The 13,943-nt window shown below is 49.3% G+C and overlaps 6 protein-coding genes across 6 annotated transcripts in view; 4 read left to right on the top strand and 2 right to left on the bottom strand.

Moving 5' to 3' along the window:
* Positions 1-312: 312 nt before the first annotated feature.
* On the bottom strand, positions 313-534 carry EURHEDRAFT_427945 (uncharacterized protein; the record flags this gene model as incomplete). The annotated part of the gene is made up of 1 exon (XM_040783390.1): positions 313-534. A coding segment is annotated over one exon (222 nt), but the record flags the coding sequence as incomplete, so codon positions are not given.
* Positions 535-1,984: 1,450 nt separating this feature from the next.
* EURHEDRAFT_417367 (thiamine diphosphate-binding protein) lies at positions 1,985-4,139 on the top strand. The gene has a single exon (XM_040783184.1). The coding sequence runs from the start codon at positions 2,066-2,068 to the stop codon at positions 3,986-3,988; it is 1,923 nt and encodes a 640-aa protein (XP_040634171.1). The 5' UTR covers positions 1,985-2,065; the 3' UTR covers positions 3,989-4,139.
* On the bottom strand, positions 4,084-7,792 carry EURHEDRAFT_289872 (MFS transporter). The gene is made up of 6 exons (XM_040778227.1): positions 7,508-7,792; positions 7,360-7,461; positions 7,028-7,312; positions 5,314-6,982; positions 4,336-5,264; positions 4,084-4,281 (listed from the first exon to the last, which is right to left on the bottom strand). Exons 1-6 carry the CDS (start codon positions 7,546-7,548, stop codon positions 4,179-4,181), a joined length of 3,129 nt encoding a protein of 1,042 aa, XP_040634170.1. The 5' UTR covers positions 7,549-7,792; the 3' UTR covers positions 4,084-4,178.
* Positions 7,793-7,822: 30 nt separating this feature from the next.
* On the top strand, positions 7,823-8,673 carry EURHEDRAFT_526967 (uncharacterized protein). Its single transcript, XM_040787004.1, has 2 exons — positions 7,823-7,873; positions 7,931-8,673. Exon 2 carries the CDS (start codon positions 8,065-8,067, stop codon positions 8,407-8,409), a length of 345 nt encoding a protein of 114 aa, XP_040634169.1. The 5' UTR covers positions 7,823-7,873; positions 7,931-8,064; the 3' UTR covers positions 8,410-8,673.
* A 938-nt stretch (positions 8,674-9,611) lies between these two features.
* On the top strand, positions 9,612-12,541 carry EURHEDRAFT_417366 (putative membrane bound cation transporter). The gene is made up of 2 exons (XM_040783183.1): positions 9,612-9,906; positions 9,967-12,541. Exons 1-2 carry the CDS (start codon positions 9,903-9,905, stop codon positions 12,150-12,152), a joined length of 2,190 nt encoding a protein of 729 aa, XP_040634168.1. The 5' UTR covers positions 9,612-9,902; the 3' UTR covers positions 12,153-12,541.
* A 1,026-nt stretch (positions 12,542-13,567) lies between these two features.
* Positions 13,568-13,943, top strand: part of EURHEDRAFT_406828 (WW domain protein) — a gene marked incomplete at both ends in the record, with an annotated part of 1,120 nt that continues 744 nt past the window's right edge. Inside the window, one exon of the mRNA XM_040780484.1 lies at positions 13,568-13,933. Coding sequence (XP_040634167.1) covers positions 13,568-13,933 — 366 coding nt within the window. The remainder of the gene's footprint in view (positions 13,934-13,943) is intronic.

Genomic DNA, 13,943 nt, shown 5'->3' with positions numbered 1-13,943 from the left:
GTACCCCATGCCCCATCATCAACAGATAGTAACGAAAAACACTTTCCAATACCAGTCACCTCCTGATATGCCCCGGGACAGAAGGTTCTAACGGTCCAGATTCCTAGTTCTTATTTGAATGTGTCGGTATCCGAGGCACAGCGGTAAGAAGGGGTATATAGAACAAGAATGCGGGTTATTTTATGGCGAAGGAGGCTTGGGATTAGGATTTTGCATCCGTTTGTTAAAGGCTGTGGTGCGACGTGTTAGCGTTGGACTCAGGTTCAATGGATCCCACTTGCATGGCTTTACAGTCCCTGTCGATCATGGCGACGGCCCTGCGAATGAGATGAAAGCATCTGCGCCGCACCGCGAACCTTGGTCTATAGCTACTTCGTTGTCAAGTGTGCCCTCGATGACATCGACGTTTTCATTGTGCAGGATTGTGTCCGGAAGTTTGCTTGGACTGCGGACTAGCAGTGTAAGTCGATGACTCTGAGCAAGCGCGATGCCGCAGAATTTGCTCACAATCGAACCTATCGCAGTTAGTAAGAGGTTCATTGTATAGATCGTGAAGATGCTAGTGGTGAAATACCGGAAGCTCCAAGAATGGAAAGATGCGTTTTAGTACTGGCCCTATTTATCCTTAACAATTAATTTCATCCAGGAAAATTATGAGCAGTGTAGGTCCTTATTCCTTTTTTTTATACATTTTCTTTGCTCGTGTGTTTTAACCCTGAGTTGTAGTCATACTGCAGCAGCCGGACCATATGGCCCGTGCGAATACGCTTTTGAAATAGGCAAGTAATATGCACCAAATGTACGCTAAGCTATATTGGGGGTTCTGGTTCCTGAATAGACTTTCAATTGGGCGCCATTAAGTTTAGGTCTGCTTGTCAATGTAGAAAGATTGCGAAGCTTCTCAAAAAGTCGTCCCCAGGTTCCTAGGGTTTGTCGATTTCGGAGCTATGAAGCTGTATCTGTTCTCCCGGGCTCATTGGCCATAGCCAACCATTCAAAATATACGATACTTGCATTTATAATAAAAATGTATTGGCATCGATCAAGGTACCGATCGAGGAAACCATATCAATGAAGAAAGCAAGCATGTATATCCTTTTTACCGCAACGGAAATGCACGTCCAGTAATACATGACATGACACTCCGAAGGAGATATGCAACTCAAGTCTATCAGACTTATACTTCATGATTTACTAGAAGTAGTCTAGACCGCCGCATCGAATTGGTTTTCCATGCTCGTCGATCGTCCATTGTGCCGCCCTGCGGGAAACGGTGCTGCAGCTACTATTCCTTCCATATGAACAGGGTTATTATAAATATTGGCTGGAAAGTTGGCAGGGAATATGGCACAAATACAAAACATGGGCTGATTGAGACACTACGGCGTTATTGTGTATACATCTGGTTACCATACAAATTGAGATGCATCGTGGTACGTTAAACATATGTAGCCCCTGCCTCGATGTTCCGCATCATATCTAGCATTATTGACAACTTTCTTTTGCGCAGAAATCTCTTCTAGTAGAGCGGGTTGTTCCAATTTAAAAAGTGACCTTCCTGCTTCAGATTCATACCGAGTAGACTAGGTTAGGAGTAGGCACCGACTTGACAGCACTGCAAAGAATAAAGAGCGGCTGTTTACAGCTTCCGATGCCTTTTAATCAGCATAACTTCCGAGCCCTCCGAAGCAACGACAGAAACAAGATGTATTTCGCCGATACATGGAACAACCCCCGGTACCGCAGCCAATCAACCCCGGCAACCACCACCAAATCCAGACCATTAGATCATGAATCAGAAACTGCAAGACTCCCTACAAGGAAAGTAACCTGTTGAACATCGCGACGACATCGGAGGGCTGTGCTCCAATTGGCACACTATGGTGGACTGTATGATATCACATGACGTCAGTGCCATCCACCTCCACACGTGATATCAGAGTGCTGTTTTCCCTGGTTCTTTTTTTTTTTTTGCGGAATCCAGGGCGCTGGTTTATATACTTGATGTGCGATATTCTGTTTCAGTCTTCTTAACAATTACTTTCAGTAGTTGCAAATTGACAATATGACAGGCTATCGGTTCCCAGTTGATCTCTCGCAATTCAAGAACCTCAAACTCGATCCGAAGAGCTCGAAGCTCTCGGCTGAGCAGAAGAAGGATCTTCAGCATAACATTGATGTCTTCCGTGATGCTATTGTAGCATTTACGGCGACCGGGTCTGCGCGTGGTCTTGCGGGACATACCGGTGGTCCCTTTGACACAGCTCCCGAAGTTTGCATTTTGTTGGCATTTATCAATGCAAACCCCGGTGGATACATTGACGCGCTGTTCGATGAAGCCGGCCACCGTGTCGCCACACAATACCTCCTCGCAGCACTAGACGGCAAGATCGACCCGAACCACCTCCTGAACTACCGTGATGCGGACTCTAAGCTCCCCGGACACCCCGAACTGGGCCTCACACCAGGCGTGAAATTTAGTTCCGGACGCCTCGGACACATGTGGGGGATGGTGAACGGTATTGCCATGGCGAACAAGGACAAGAATGTGATTCTGTTAGGCTCGGACGGTTCTCAGCAGGAAGGTAACGACGCCGAGGCTGCTCGTATCGCTGTCGCCAACGACCTTAATGTCAAGCTATTCATTGACAACAACGATGTTACCATTGCCGGACATCCCTCGCAGTACCTCAAGGGCTACGAAATCGGTCGCACACTGGAAGGACATGGACTCAAGGTCCTCCGCGCCGAAGGCGAGAACCTCGAGTCGTTGTACGCTGGTGTCTCCGAGGTTATCAACAACAACGGCCCTGCGGCCCTCATCGTCGACAGGAAGATGGCTGCTGGTATCGAGGGTATTGAGGGCAAGACCAACGCCCACGACGTCATCCCCGTCGACATCGCCCGTAAATACCTCACCAACCGCGGCTACAAGTCCGAAGACCTGGAATTCTACGACATGATCAAGGCTTCTTCGAACACCCACCAATACCTGGGTTCGACAAAAGACAAGGGTGCGAATCGTGTTATCTTCGGTGAGGCAGTAAACTCCGTCCTCGACGGCCTCAGTAAAGAAGAAGCCGCCCGCAGAGTCATGGTCATCGACTCGGACCTCGAAGGCTCAACAGGGCTTAAGGGCATTCATGGCGCACACCCCGAAGTCTTCGTCCCATCAGGTGTAATGGAACGCGGTAATTTCTCTGCCGCTGCAGGATTCGGATTTGGTTCCGACGGTACCCGGCAGGGCGTTTTCTCAACTTTCTCTGCATTCCTGGAGATGTGCGTTTCTGAAATCACCATGGCGCGGCTGAACGGGTGCTCTGTGCTCTCTCACTTCTCGCACTCTGGTGTCGACGAAATCGCAGATAACACGTGCCATTTCGGCCTGAACCATTTCTTCGCTGATAACGGGCTTATGGATGCTGAGAGCACGGCTCTGTACTTCCCCGCTGATGGGGAGCAGATGAAGGCTGTTGTCCAGAAGGTGTTCTTCAGCAAGGGTCTTCGCTTTATCTTTTCCACTCGCTCTAAGGTTCCTTACATCCTGAAAGAAGGCACAGAGGAGAAGCTCTTCGGCGATGGCTACGAGTTCACACCGGGCAAAGAAGAATTCATCCGTCACGGCTCGGCAGGATACGTCGTCTCGTACGGTGACATGCTATACCGCTCGTTGGACGCCGTCGAGCGTCTCCGCGCCGAAGGCCTCGACGTCGGTCTCGTGAACAAACCGACACTTAACATCGTCGATGAAGATGCTATCAAGGTCTACGGTTCAAGCCCCTTCCTCGTCGTCGTTGAATCAATTGCTCAGAAGACCGGTCTTGGTTCGAGACTTGGTACGCATCTTCTGGAGCGCAAGTTCACGCCCAAGTATCGGGCTGTGGGTGCTGTTAAGGAAGGCTCTGGTGGCCTGTACCAGCAGGTTAATGCGCAGGGTCTGGGGCCGGACGATATTGTGAAGTTGATTAAGGATACTGCGGGTAAATAAGCTTTGATTTTTTTTTTTTTGTTTGATGTGCTTGGCGAGTATTGGTGTTTGTTGCTTTCTGTATAGGTACTTTTTCCGGAAAGATATGTTGAATTTCCTTGTCGATAACGTGACGCAACGACTAAAATATTGAATGATATACCATGATTATATTTACATCTCTTCTCTGTCTACATACTCCGTGGTCCCCTTAATCCCGATCCGCCAAAGACATCAACCTACCCCGTTCTTGATCTCCATCCACATCCTCCCCAAAGTCAAACGTAATCTCCCCAACCAACCTCCTCACATTACTACACCAGTTAGCACCCATGCCCAAAAGTGATTGTAAGACTTCTAAAACTCACCTCAAAAGTTCCTGTAAACTAACCCCCACAATACTCCTCAGCACCTCGAGCGCCACAAACGCCGAAAACCCTGCATCCTCAATATACCGAATACTCAACAACTCACCATCAATTTTCTTTATTTCCCTAGCAAGTGGAAAGGAAACACCCGCTGCGAGGAAGGGAGGTAAAGGCTGCGCGTTTGTTAGAGAGGCGGAGAGGTGGCACAGCAGGGAAGTTGGGGCGTGCGAGTTGAATGTTGGTGAGGTTTGGGCTATATGGGCGAGGTGTGTGGACCAGGGTGTTTCGTTTCGTTGGTGTTGTTGGTTTTGGTGTTTGGGGTGTTGGATGGACAGTTTCTGTGTTGTATGCGCCATGAGTGCCATAGCTGTTAGCATGCGCTGTGTCTCCGATATTAGAGCGTCGTAGGTTTGTTTGGGGAATTTGCCCCCAATGGGCGGTTCGAAGGCTGTGAAGTGGCTATGCGCATGGAGGGCATTGAGTAAGGCCATTTCCTCCTTAAACAGTGTCTGTCTGTGCTTTGCCAGTTTCTCATGAGATCTATTCCCTTCCTGTATCGCAATGGTGCTATTTTCAGCAGTACCAGTGGTGTCAACCTCACCCAACCAAACTTCAACAGTAGCATGCATGGCACTATAAAACTCTGCCAGCACAAATAATCCCCTACCAAGCATCTTCCTCAACCTCGACTTCGCCGTAATCGGATACGGAAAGACAACCCAGAAGAAGGAGATCCCGCAACCAATAGCCACAGTCGCAAGTTTATACGGACCGAAGAGGTAAATAGGGTAGTAGGGTTGGCCGTTTGAGGTGGCTGTTTCAAGGCCCAGTTTGCGAACTTGAAGCTCGTAGCCGACGATTACGTTTAAGGTTACGATTGCTATCATGGCGGCGCCGAAGTATTGGGGGGTTTTGAGGTAGAAATAGTACTGTTCCATATTAGAGATCGTGAATGGGATATGGGGGGATGGGGCATACCTCAAAGACATTAGCAAGGTACAGAAAAACAATAACACCAGGCGTCCTTCCATCAACAATATACCACACAATCAAGCTCAGCGCAAGCGAGACAACTGTAGCAGCGATACGAGCCACGAACCCAAACATCGTCTGGCCACTTGTCGGACTCATTCCAATCACAATAACAATCATAGCCCATATGCCACGCTGGCGGATGAAGAATTCCTGCGTTTGATACAGATAGGCCACGATGCCCACGCAGAATGCAGCAGCTGCTACGCGGAAACCGAACATGCTTTTCTCGGATCGTATGAGGCGGGATATTTGGCGGAGGATGCTGCTTGCTTTTTCGAAAACGTTTGATGGGGGGAGAGTTTCGGAGTCTGGAAAGGGTTCTGGGGTGGGGTCTTGGTATGTTGATAAGTCGGATATGGTAGATTGTCGACGGGGTGGCTGTTTGGTGAAGCTTGATGTCATCCAGTTCCAAATCGAGCCCTGCTTTGGGAATATGAGTCTGCTTCGTTTCATTGTGCCGTCTGAAACCTTGATATCTGCAAATTTGATCAAGTCGAGAGTTGCATGTAGAAGGTCATGCTGTAGATGGTCCATGTATACAATGAGGAAGAACTCTTGCCTGACATCTGGGTCTGCGAGCATTTCTGAAGTAGATTTTGTTGAATTTCCGTCATGTTTTTCCGGCGACGAGAAGGCTTCTAGATATGCGAGCGCTTCTGGTAGCTCCTTGCGCTGCGCGTGATATCGATATAAAGCCTGTTCGAATTGGGATGTAAAGTCTTCCTGGAGCGGATCAAGAATGCCACCCTTAGACTCTTCATCATGAACACTTGAGTTATTGTTTCGTGCCTTGAGTTGCTTTTCCAGTTGTCTGCGTTTGACTAGATTGAGCGTGACAAGCACATATTGTAGCCCAGAGCGCATCAAGTCCGTGCAACTTCCAAGGCGCTCTTCAAGCGTTTCCACAACCTTCCTTATCTCCGAGCGTTTCACATTGTCTTCTTCTGAATCATCGACGCTTCCTATCGAGTTGCCTCGTGTCCTTTCGCCGTTGACGGTCATGTCCAAGATATCCGGAAGCATGGCCATTCCAGACAAAGGCAGCATAACACTCCGTAGTAGATCACCAATTTTGGTAAGGTCGCCTGCTGACAGCTTCCCCCATGCAAACTCATCTTTCGAATAAAAAAGATCAGACTGTAATTTGCCGTGTAAAGCATTTAGCTTTCCTATTGCAGCGCCAAGCTTCTGCCTTTTTGAGTCCAGGCTTGACTCGCCATTAGGTTCAGTGCCTCCGTTACCTGATATCCCGCTTTGCGCGGTTCGTGTCCGCTCCAAGAGACCCTGATCACCTGTCCACACACCTGATGTCGAACTTCGCTTGACAAAGGACAGCTGCGCCTGCAGTACGGCATCAATTTGAGAGACGTAGCCTCTGATATCCTGGGAGACATGTCCTCTGCTGGTAATTGGGAGGATAAATAGGGACACGCCAGTCGCAATGGCAAAACCAAGCATGAACCCTTTCAGTAGTCGAGTAATGAATGATAACCCTTCGTCGACTGTAATAAACGTTCCTCCTCGAGTTATCGTAACACATGAGAAAATGGAAAATGCAACCATCGGGTCCTGCAATTCCATAGGTTTCCATGCTCGCAGCGTATTGGCGCCCCTAGACAGATTAGCATAATCTCAGCATATAGTATAGGCGACGAACCAAATCATAAAAATAAGCCAAATTGCAGAAACGGCACAAGAATCACTATTATATCCATCCTTCACACCTTCAGACGCATCCACAGGTGTACTATTCTGCCTCGCCTTCACTGCGCAAAAAACAGCCAAACAGCACAACGACGCCGATACACAAGTAGCCAAGAGATTAAAAAGCATAATCTTCATAAACTTGGCTCGTGGTAACAGACCCTGCGATAGGACTGATATCAAGGCTGAGATGTAGCCAATTGTGAGGGTTATGTCTGCGATGGCGTCGCTTTGGTTGCTGTGGATTTGTTAGGGGTGGTCTTGTTAGGGTGGGTGGAGGCTTACATGGCGATTACAATTGCTGGTGGTAGGGCGCCTTTTAGCATTATTGAAAAGGACCGGATGTCTAGTTCAAGACGGGAGCATAGTGATGATGGGTGTAGTGTCCTGTTAAGGTGAGTTTTGATATTCGAGTAACTCGGTGACAACCCACCTAAGAAGCTTGGAGCTTCTGGACCTTTCATAGGGAACCATCGTCTTTCACTGTCAACTGGACCGGAGTGTGCGAACATAACATTACTTTTGTTAAAAAGATGTCTGCTTGTACTAGTACTTTCCTGTTAAGGCGAAGCATCGCCTCCGGTACGAGAAACCGGCTTGCCGTACCGTGGCGGAGCCGAGCCAAGTGCCGAACGCGGGTGCATCTCCCGCGATCAAACGTTGAAATAAGGTGTTCTAGAATATGGAAAACAGAACTAGAACAGATTGAGAGACTGTCTTGAAGAATACTCTTCCGCGGAAGTGGTGGTTGAAGAGCATTTGCACGCGAGATTCTTCAGCGTCCGACAGATCGGGTAATTTCTTTGCCGTCCCAATTCTAGAAAAAAACATCACTAACTACTCTGCGCAAGCAAATGAACTTCTTCCGGCGAGCATATACTTAGAGACTTTCAGTTATTTATTCTTCCCTCTCGATAGAGCGGGGCTATAAGAGCCTGGGTCACTCGTCCATATTAATCGGCATGCCGATTGGTCAAATAACTTGCAATTATGCATTGGTTTGCATCGGCTCCATCTAAACTGCAGAGAATTTACTTCTCTCTCTCCTTTTCTCTCTTTGCTCTGAATCTGCTAGAAACAACCGCAATCGAAGTGGCTTACCATGCATTTCGAAAGCTGGAAGGATTCAAATGTCAAAATTGTCAAAAATGTCAGAAACATTCCTGCGAGGCTCGTTCACAGGCCCTGAAAAATCAAGGGGGAAAAGACGAGTATACGCTCATGCGTCTCATTCAATTCGAAGGTGCCGATGTGGGTGATAAAGAATCCATTGTTGAGGCCACATCACTATTATATGCTGCGTCCCATGGTTATGAATGGGCTGTCAAGTTTTGAATAAACGCTAGCACCATCGACGCAGATGCGTCAGGTGATAGCTATCCTTCAAACACAGACTTGACTTGATCTGAGCCGCTAACAAATGTTATGACAATATTGTCAAGATCTTGATTGATTCTGGAAAGGTGAGTGTGAATAAGGGGGATTCTGCTGATGAGACGGCATTGATGGTTGCAAAGGAAAGGGATCATGACAAGATTGTCCAGTTGATGATGGGCCCTGGTCAAGTGAGTCCAGAAACAATGTAATAGTTGTTAGAGCACAGCTACGCTTCCCTGCATAGCGGGCCTATGCACATTTATTCAGAACATGGCTTGGTTGGACATTCTACCTTGACTACGTTCTGTATATTTCTCGCCTGTGGAATGATTGCTTGCTGTGGAACGCAATCATAATTTCTGTACTATTATGTACTCTTAACTATTCAAAAGAGGGTAGTATCCGACACCTGCAGCAATACTCGACTGCTGCCTTGTTCTGTGCTACACACCAGCATCCCCAGCCTTATGCAAAGCCGATCAACCCTGAGCCCTGGCACCGATGTCATTATGCTTCATTTGCATGCCTGGGTAGCACAATGAGGGCAGGATCCAGGCAGCAATGAGGCTTCAGTCACAGAAGAGCATGGAAGACATCATGGCTATCTTGTGCACTCTTGTATGAAATAACGTGATTCACATGACATAATGTGGCTCAGCATCGTGAATTAGGAAAGGCTTGTGGCGGTGCAGCCAGACAAGCCACGCTATTTTGGGCCGACAAGTGGAGTCATGATCGACGGAATTATTCTGGATAGTGGTTCAATCTCGGCTGGTGTCCATCTTCAAACCGTGTACAAGTACAGGGTACAAGGACTGTTTGTATATTGCTGCCTACAAACAACCGCTATGTGGTATGTACTGTAAGGGATGTGTGTACCTCTTCTGTATTCAGCCTGTAATATTATGAATGTTAAAAGAATGATGCCATCAAACCGGAAATCCGGAAGATCCTCAGGCCGCGATGGGTCTGTAATCTACCAATAATGAAGCATAGATCCCGTGAGGCGACAGCGCCTAATGCCGTGACTGGCAGAAATGTGGCATTGGGCCAGACAGAATGCGTAGGGGATAATGCCCGAGTCTGCACAGTCGATCAGACTCGCTTGTACTCTGCTCCGTACTCTGTATCAATCAAGTCATGTTTACCTGTAGCACAATGCAATGTTCTATTAACAAGAAATTGTATACTCTGTATAGTGCTTGCGTGTTCCACTGTTTCTAGACCGTGGGTCCCGAGGCTTGGCACGCATCACTGTCCTGAGGCTGCCAAGGCCAAGCCGGGCTTAAGTAAGGCTTCATCCCCGTTGTCCTTATCTCTTTCTCTTTCCCTCCTCTCTTTCTGTCTTTTTCATTTTCTCCTTTCTTTCGATCTTTCCACTTTTTATCGCTCTACTTCAGTCTGCACCTAGGCAGTGCCTGTGACTACCCCCAGGACCCAGTCCATAATACATGCGTGAGTCCTAGTAGACATCCACCCCTTGTGCCTGTTTGCTATACTGACACTGCACGCTAGACCGGATTCACTCGTGGGCGAAAGCTCACGCGTTCGATGGCAGTCTACCCTCGCAAGAACCTAGCAAGGAAGCCGCTGAGGAACCCCCGGATATACAGCCTTCCGCCCCTTCTCAAGATGCCCAAGTGACTCCTCCCAAAGAGACCCCGGCCGCGGAGTCGGGGTCGAGTACGGAAAACAAAACCGAAGAACAAAAGCTTGGCTTATTGGTCCGCGCCAAACATGGCTCGATCCGTTTCTGCAAGCACACCAAGACAGCCCTCTTTCACAGCTGGGTCAATGTCCTCTTGGTCTTCGTACCAATTGGTATCGCCGTCGAGGCTGTCGGCTTGGACCCTGCCATCATCTTTGCCATGAACGCAGTGGCCATCATCCCTCTGGCTGGCTTGTTGAGTCACGCTACAGAGTGTGTTGCAATGCGCCTGGGAGACACCATCGGTGCACTCATCAACGTCACCTTTGGAAACGCAGTCGAGTTGATCATTTTCATTATTGCTCTGGTCAAGAATGAAATCCGCATCGTTCAGGCCTCACTGCTCGGCTCGATTCTGGCAAATCTACTCCTGATCATGGGAATGGCCTTTCTTCTGGGAGGTCTCCGTTTCCAAGAACAGATCTACAACAGCACCGTCACTCAAATGAGCGCCTGTCTCCTGAGTTTGAGTGTCATGAGTCTGCTCCTTCCGACCGCATTCCATGCCTCATGGTCCAACAGTGCAGTCGCCGATATATACACCCTCAAAGTCAGCCGCGGAACGAGTGTCGTCTTGTTGCTGGTGTACATTCTCTACATCATCTTCCAGCTCAAGTCCCATTCGTACCTTTACGCCAGTATCCCTCAACAGATTATTGATGAGGAATCTCACCCTGGTATCTTGGCGGAGTTGATGAATTCTTCCGACTCCTCCAGCAGCTCCTCTAGTGACTCTGACGATACCACAACATCCTGGACCACCGCCAAACGTATCAAGAAGGCTATGAAGCCCAGAAGACATCGCAAATCCAGTGTTAGTTCCAAGGGCACTGCCACACGGCGGTCGATTCGCCAAAAGTTGACCGAACTGCCTCGCCCTGCAACCGCTGACAGATCCAATTCGGCTCTGGGCTCCACGGATGATTCCGCTTCGTGTGCCGTCGAATTTGGCGACGACATGCGATACGACGCGGACGACGATGCCAGGCGGCTGGAGATGCCCCGTTCCCGAGACTTCGGACAACAGCCATCCAGCGTCAACGTGAAGCCCGCCAAGGAGGATCGGAAGGCCCGAAAGGAACAGAAGAGGCGACATAAATCAGAGGCCATAGCTGAGAAGCAAGACGCAGTTATTGACAGCGCCCCCATGCCAAATCGGCCTTCCCTACAGTCGCACCTGTCGGAACCCAATGTCGCTCGCGAAGATCTCAACCCCGTTGACGACATTCCGAAGAGAAAGTCGCCTTTTAGACCGGTTATGCCTTCATTGCTTTCCAATACTGTGTTTTCAAGCGGACAGCCACAACCTGCTGCCGCTCAACCTGGTCCTAATGCACACGGTCTCCGACGCGCCAATTCTCTTCCAGGTCGGATGAACCGCCCGCCCCCGGTTGGCAATGCTGTGCAGTACGCCCGTGGGGCTGCCCGCTTTCCTAACCCTAACAACGAAGACCCAGTCGCTGTCCAAGTTGCACCACCGACCGTGCAGCCTGAAATGTCCCGTACGGCAGCTGTTGTCATGTTGCTCATTTCCACTGCTCTTGTGGCGGTCTGCGCTGAGTTCCTGGTTGACGCTATTCCAATGATGGTCGAAAGCTCCAACGTCAGCGAGGCCTTTATTGGTTTGATCATTCTGCCCATTGTGGGTAACGCTGCAGAGCACGTTACCGCCGTCAGTGTGGCTACGAAGAACAAGATGGATCTGTCGATTGGTGTGTCTGTCGGAAGTAGTATCCAAATTGCTATTTTCGTCACTCCGTTGGTCGTTATCCTCGGCTGGTGTATGGACAAGGACATGTCTTTGTACTTTACGCTGTTCGAGACCATCTGTCTGTTCGTGACAGCCTTTGTTGTCAACTTCTTGGTTCTCGACGGTCGCAGTAACTATCTCGAGGGCGCACTTCTCATAGCGGCCTATGTGATCATTGCGGTCGCTACCTTCTTCTACCCGGATAGTGCACAGTCCAGCGATTTTGCGGGTCCTGGTCAGTAAATTCGGATGAGGATGGAATATTTGTATGGTAGATTTCTCTATGGTTATCTAGATTGAGATTGTTGTTTTCTTCATTTTTTTTTTTTTTTATTCTTTCGGGTATCTTTTCTTTTGCCTGTCCTTTTTCATGAAGGTATTTGATACTCTTGCTGCTAGTGCAGCCTTTTCATGAGCTTTGATTTTCTGTATGTTTCGACTTTCATTAATCCGTTGCCTTCGATCACATACCACGATCACTTCCATGTAGCCGTTCAGTTTGGTTACAGTTGCATCGAGCAACATATATATCGGTGACCGGCCCATTATCTCGACCAAGGATAGTTATTTAATCATGTCTAAGTTGCATTCAAGCTATAGATAAACTAATGGGGACCACCAGCTCTCTCGGAATACTCCCAACAATATGCTTTGTACAGGTACGAAGTACTCGGGGCAGGAACCCCGAGATGCAATCCTCAGGTATCCACAAGGCCAGCCTTACAGCCAGCCGCAGTCACAGCACAGCCACGTAGTACTACATTCGACTTCGACCCCTCTGCAATTATCCAATACGTACTTGATCTGGTGTAATGCATTGAACAGATGCAGCCAAGCGCATAAATTGCTCGTATGGACTACGGATACCGAATACAGGTTCCGTATACAGAGTAGAGGACACCTCACTGTATACCATACACCCCGCAATTTCCGACCTGACCCGTCAGACACATTCCCACAGATGAATCTCAGGTTCCATGCCCAGGAATGAACTGACTAACTATCGTTTCGAACATCACTAGTCGATAGTTAGCCACACCGCCACACCGCCACACCCGAATGCACGAAAACAGTCTCCGTCCGATACACCTACAAAACAGACAAGACAAGAAACGAACAACTCACGCGGGCATCCACGCAGACAAATCATACCCGATATCCCCTCCAATCCATAGCCGAGGTCTTTCTATTGCATTCGGCATGCTTCTTCCGGGGGTCACGGCCGCGGTGTTGGCGGTTGGACCACTTTAGTTGGGCCCTTGTATGTATGGCTTGATGCCTGCCATGCCACATAAGGCGCAGCTAAGTGGCTTGTGGATAGTAGTTGAATCTGAAACAGTCTGACGGCGTTTATTCCGGGCGTTACGCCCTGGATATCATTATGGACTGGACTGGTTGGTACGGATAAAGGGGGAATGAAATGCATCTGCCTAATTAATATTGATATTGATGTTTACTCCGTAGTGGGGAAGTGTGTTAACTATGTATGGTGTACGGGTACGGAGCACAGATGGGTATACATACAGTGTACACATGGACATACATGGCATAGTACACATGCAGTTGCCCCTCCATCCGTGAAGCCATATATATAGCCCTTCCCCCCTCCCTCTCTTCTTCCACTCCTACTACAAAGTACAACCAAGCATATCACGACAATGTCCTACTACGAACAACCCCCCTACTACGGCGGCACACCGCAGTACGAACGCCCTCCCTACGACAGACCCCCCTCAGGGTCCCCCTACGACCGTCCCCGCTACGAGGGCCCTCCTTACGGTGGCCCCCCTCCCTCCGACAGACCCCCCTACGGCGGCCCTCCATCAGGCTCTCCCTACGGCGGTCCCCCTCCTTCCGACAGACCCCCATACGGCGGTGGCCCTCCATCAGGCTCTCCCTATGGCGGTCCCCCCTCCGGCTCCCCCTACGAACGACCCCCCTATGACCCCCCCCCCCCTTCGGACTCCCCCTACGACCGACCCCCCCAAGGTTCCCCCTACGCTGGGTCCAGCAATGGGAGCCCAGTATCCGCCG

This window comes from Aspergillus ruber (assembly GCF_000600275.1).
Source record: "Aspergillus ruber CBS 135680 unplaced genomic scaffold scaffold00048, whole genome shotgun sequence".
Classification (NCBI taxonomy): Eukaryota; Fungi; Ascomycota; class Eurotiomycetes; order Eurotiales; family Aspergillaceae; genus Aspergillus; species Aspergillus ruber.
Note: the sequence above shows the minus strand (reverse complement) of the source record. Positions and strands in the feature narration are given on the sequence as shown.